The sequence below is a fragment of the Triticum dicoccoides genome, chromosome 3B (assembly GCF_002162155.2).
Source record: "Triticum dicoccoides isolate Atlit2015 ecotype Zavitan chromosome 3B, WEW_v2.0, whole genome shotgun sequence".
NCBI lineage: Eukaryota > Viridiplantae > Streptophyta > Magnoliopsida > Poales > Poaceae > Triticum > Triticum dicoccoides.
In genome coordinates this window covers 462,897,048-462,901,874 of record NC_041385.1, presented here as the reverse complement: position 1 = coordinate 462,901,874, position 4,827 = coordinate 462,897,048, and the positions used below count along the sequence as shown (strand labels likewise).

Here is a 4,827-nt window from a genome sequence, read left to right as displayed (position 1 = left end):
TGGCGTGAGTGTCATCACCGTCCTGCACGATCGTCTGAAAGAGGTCCGGCGAGATGGTGAGGAAGAACCACCGGATGATCGTGGTGTCGATGGTGGACCAGTCATGGAACTCGTGGACGAGGCTGGAGTCGATGGAGCCGTCCACGTGATCGACGAGGTGGTACTCCCGGAACACGAGGAAGAAATACGTCTTCCACGTGTAGTAGGAGGAGTCCGTTTGGGAGAGACGAACCGGCACCCGCTCGTAGATGTTGAGGTTGCGGATGTCATTGACGTCGGGAGGGTTGGCGTCGGCGAATGGGTTGGAGTTGGTGGTGGCGGACGAGGGGCGAGAGGTGGGACATCTATGGTTCGGCTCGGGTAGGGTCGGGTGGCGGCGCCGCGGCTCGGGCTAGGGTTTGGTGGTGGCAGCGGTGCGGCGACTGGAAGAGGAGAGCGGCGGCGACTGCGGGTGAGGGAGAGGGGGTCGCGGCGGTGAGGGGCGGCGGCGATAGGAGGGTGCGGCGGCGCGGCCCGTGGGGGCGGCCGGGGCGAGCAACGGCGTCGGGGAGGGGTGGCGCAGCGGCAGGGGAGGAGGGAGGAGCTGCGGGCGGAAGCTAGGGTTTTAGAACACGGAAAACTGATACCATGTTTTTTTGAATATCAGTACAGACACAAGCGCTCATATTATCTTGAGATTTACAAAGCCATCGTAGGCGCCTCGTTATCGACTGGAACGTCTCCTCCCATTGAATGCGCATCAACGGAAATCCTGAAATCGGGATTTGAACCTTGGTGGGCTGGAGATAACACAGTCTCTCTAACCATTCAACCACAGATTGGTCTGCTGATATCATGTATGATGTATGAATTGCACTATTGCTTTATGTACAAAAGTGACCTACGACCTCAACTATACAAGGCACCTAATACACATACATGCACAACATCTATACTCAACAAAAATCAAGCCCATATTGAAGCTGGGCCACACGCTCCACGGGTGCGCACGCTATAAACCTGCCTGTCACCCCGGGTCCCTGCTGGAGCACAGCCAAACAATGGAGTCCGCCTTTCCAACAGCTGCGCGCCTCGGGCTCCATGTTCTCCTCTACTCATCGCTGCTCCTCAACGCCCTCTTCCTCGCTCACCACTTCCTCTCCGCCCCGCCGGCGCCGTCCCCGCTTCTCAGCGAGGCCGACAACGGCGGTGGCGGCGGCGCGCTGAGCTGGGCGCTACGTGCGGCAAGGGATGCCGAGTCCGTGGCCGCGGCGGGATGCTCCGGCCACGGCCGCGTGTTCCTGGATGGCATCGTCGGCCAGGACGGGCGGCCCGGGTGCGAGTGCAACACCTGCTTCGAAGGGCCGGACTGCTCCGTCCGGACGCCCGACTGCACCGTCGACGCCGACAGGTGACCGACTCCTCGCTCTTAATATACATGCTCCGATTTCTCCATCAGCTCGTCCTTCGTTTTCGTGCGTGGTGGGCGCGCGTTGCTTACCTTATTGCAAGGTTATTTCATCCATTGATGGCATAATTTGGAAGGACACCTTTTGATGCACAGTAAATATCTCCGGTTAACAGTGATCTGTTGTTGCACTCATGCACTGTTCCGTCCAGTCTCCATAACTCAGGACGCCGTTAAACACATGATTCTAATTATTATCATTATTTTGCCGGAAAACGCATGATTCTGATTAGATACCAGCTAGCAACAATTGATCGGGTATCAGTGGGCAAGTTGGGAGGAATCGTATAAAAAAATAATGCGTTAGGTAATCGCTTCATCCACAACTGAATTAACTATACGTATGCATCATTTGATTTTTCAAAGCGTTTATAAATTATAATACCCTCATGGAACTATAGCTTCTTTGTAAGCATTCATAGCGACACGCCCCACTTGTTTAGACACATACGCACCTTAGCTCTTACTCTAGTTGATGCGACTGTGTGAGAGAGAGGGGTCAATTTCCTGTCGCATTCAGGAAGGAGAAAAAACTTCCATGTTACATCCGTGGGGGCGGATATTTCAACAGAGTTTCTCGTGTCCTCTATAATAATTATAATCTGAGAGGTACGTTCCCTTCTGATATCGAGAAAAAAATTATCAACCACTAACTACTTTACAAAATTATAAACTACTCCCTCCTTTTCAAAATACAAAATTATTTTGAAACAGAAGGAGTACAAAGAAGCATCAAAGTGATATTATAAATTAGTACTTCCTTTGTTCGGGATTACTTGTCTCGGAAATTGATGTATCTAGAACTAAAATACGTCTAGATACATCAATTTCTGCGACAAGTAATTCCGAACGGAGGGAGTAATAGTTTATGTAACAGGCACGAGATACACATGTACAATTGCTACAATCAAAATATAAAAGGGGCAAATCATTTTTTAAGAAACACAGGCAAATCTAAATGCTCATATACAATACATATGCACACGCTACATCTATGAGTAACCTCAAGAGACCGGACCGACACATTTTAAGATTGACGAATTTCTCGTATTTGACCGGAATGTTGTTTCCCACTGAACAAACATCACCCCTCTCTTTATGTTGTTAACCAAAAATAAAAAAACTGGATACCGATTTGTTTTATGAAATTTAGAATATTATCGCATGAAATTTACTGGAATATTAGGAATCAAACAAAAACAAACATCTAACATGGAACATTTTGAATTATTATCAAAATATATGTTTTCCTATTATATTTTTTGAATTATATGCATTTTCCTAAAATCTTTAGTATTTTTCATTTTTTTTGCTTTTCGTATAATTTCTGAATTTTCTCTGAAATGTCATGGTCTAAAAGGGTTTAGCAAGGCAAAGGACGACCAAATCTACACAGATTTTGGAAATTCGGCAAACAAAATATCAAATATAAATTTGAGAACGAAGCTTAGACTTTTGCAATACTTGGGGGAGCAAAATGTTTGTATTCACATAATAGTAAATATAACGCACAAGAGTGTTATCCCATGGCTTACTAGCTTGCTAATCGGACCATGCATAGTATCTTTCGTTCAAAGAATTAATGTAGAGGGTGTGTTTACCATTGGCGCAAACATTTTTTATTTTTGAGTGATTGCTTGTTGAAATAGAACACATCAGATCAAAGACATCGAAACAAACATAAAACAAATATTGTTGATAAAATCAAAAGTTACAACAGTGACACTAAAATACATCATTATTTTTTCCCCAAAAAAAATGCTTGAAAGTGTTCATCTCTAGCTTCATTTTTTTCTCTGGACTTTCCTCCATTGTTCCAGTATTTTTTAATGTTTATCACCTATTTTTTTTTGGCGAAATCCCTGTTCAGTGGTGGTCAGTGGTCGCACAGCTATACCCATCCAGTTTGAATATTCTACGGTTAGTTCGATAATGTAGTTTAGCTAGGGCTCAATCCAACCTAACCAGCACAGAGCACACGTTGTTTAATTCTCAACACTTTCACGTGTTGCTTAAAGAACTCAAGCGACAGACGGACACAGCCTGACCATTAGGGCATCTCACCCGCCAACCTCCCGAATGCAGAATGCAGGTGGAACGCGTAAGTCATCCAACGCGATTCTGTATCGGTCCGCGACACGGTCTAGACGTACTTTCTCTCGCAATCCGGAGACACACATGGATGCTTTGCAGGAGTCCGGACGAGGAGGGCCAGGCGTTGTCGCAGCAGCCATCCCTGCACCTGCCCCGACTCCACAAGGAGGCCGCTCTGACGAAAGAAGATTTCATCCGTCAGATCGAGATAATGACAGAGCGATCGCTCCGTGACATGGTCACGTCGCCACCATCGCCAGCGCGCGTGAAGGAGAAACCCATGTACCCGTCGCGCCACCGTGTCAAGCACGAGCCGGCGTCCCCGCTCCTGCCTATGAAGGAGGAACCGGCCTTGCCCCGGCATAACACCACGGCGTCCAAATCAGACGACGCGTGAAGAATGGGCCGGCCTCGCCCCCGCACCTCCGCGGCGTTCAGATTCGGACGTCGAGTTAAGAAGGAGCCGGCGTCCCCGCCACATAGCCGATACAGCCGCCTGGACGCACCGTCGTTGCGACCACACCGCCAGCGTCATGCCGTCAAGGGGAAGTTGCCGCCTGCGATCAAGAATGCGCAGGCTGCCTCCTCCACTACCTCAGAGGAGGCGGTTGTGGCGGTCCCTCGGGCTCAAGGGTCGTCCTCTCAGAGGCGGAGCGCATAGCTCGACAGCAGGCAAGGTACAACCGGCGCAATACTGGTCGCTGCTCTGCGTTCGCCAAGAGTGACGTGGCGTCGGACTAGGTCCGGAACGACCCAGACCTCGTCGTCGCGTGGGCGCTCGACCGCTCCGTAACCACCCGGAGCCAGGCGCCGCCGCCTTGATGGCGGGCTGGCCAAGATCGCCGAGGAGTGGTCGCTTAGCGACGGCCCCGCCAACGCTGGTCGCGGCAAGGCCGCTGCCAGGGCTCCGAAGGCCACGTTGGCAGGGCACTCCGCATGGCGCAGCAGAAGGCGGAGCGGCTCCTCTGCAAGCGGCAGGCAGCCACCGGACAAGGCTGTCGTGGCTCTCCAGCGTCGTTCAGCCGCTGGAGGGACCACAACAACGACGACCACAACGACGGCGACACCGACGAAGACAGTGGTGCGGCTAGGCAAGGCGGCTACGCGTACGAGGTGGTCGTCTAATATAGGGTTTAGTGTTTTTTTTTGTTAAACGGTCGAATTATTGACCTTTTATTTAAATTATTTCGAACTTCAACTAAATCCGACCGGTTTGAACGAATTCGGTCCACTTAGTTTGAATTGTTGATAAAATATATGCGACTACGGTTGATGGCCTCTCGCAT

General features: G+C 50.0%; 1 protein-coding gene across 1 annotated transcript in view; it reads left to right on the top strand.

Annotated features, from left to right (window-relative positions):
* Positions 1-1,025: 1,025 nt before the first annotated feature.
* The window catches only part of LOC119276526 (tryptophan aminotransferase-related protein 3-like), an 8,130-nt gene continuing 4,328 nt past the window's right edge, over positions 1,026-4,827 (top strand). The window contains exon 1 of the mRNA XM_037557595.1: positions 1,026-1,390. Within this exon, the coding sequence (XP_037413492.1) occupies positions 1,041-1,390 (350 nt within the window). The 5' untranslated portion in view covers positions 1,026-1,040. The remainder of the gene's footprint in view (positions 1,391-4,827) is intronic.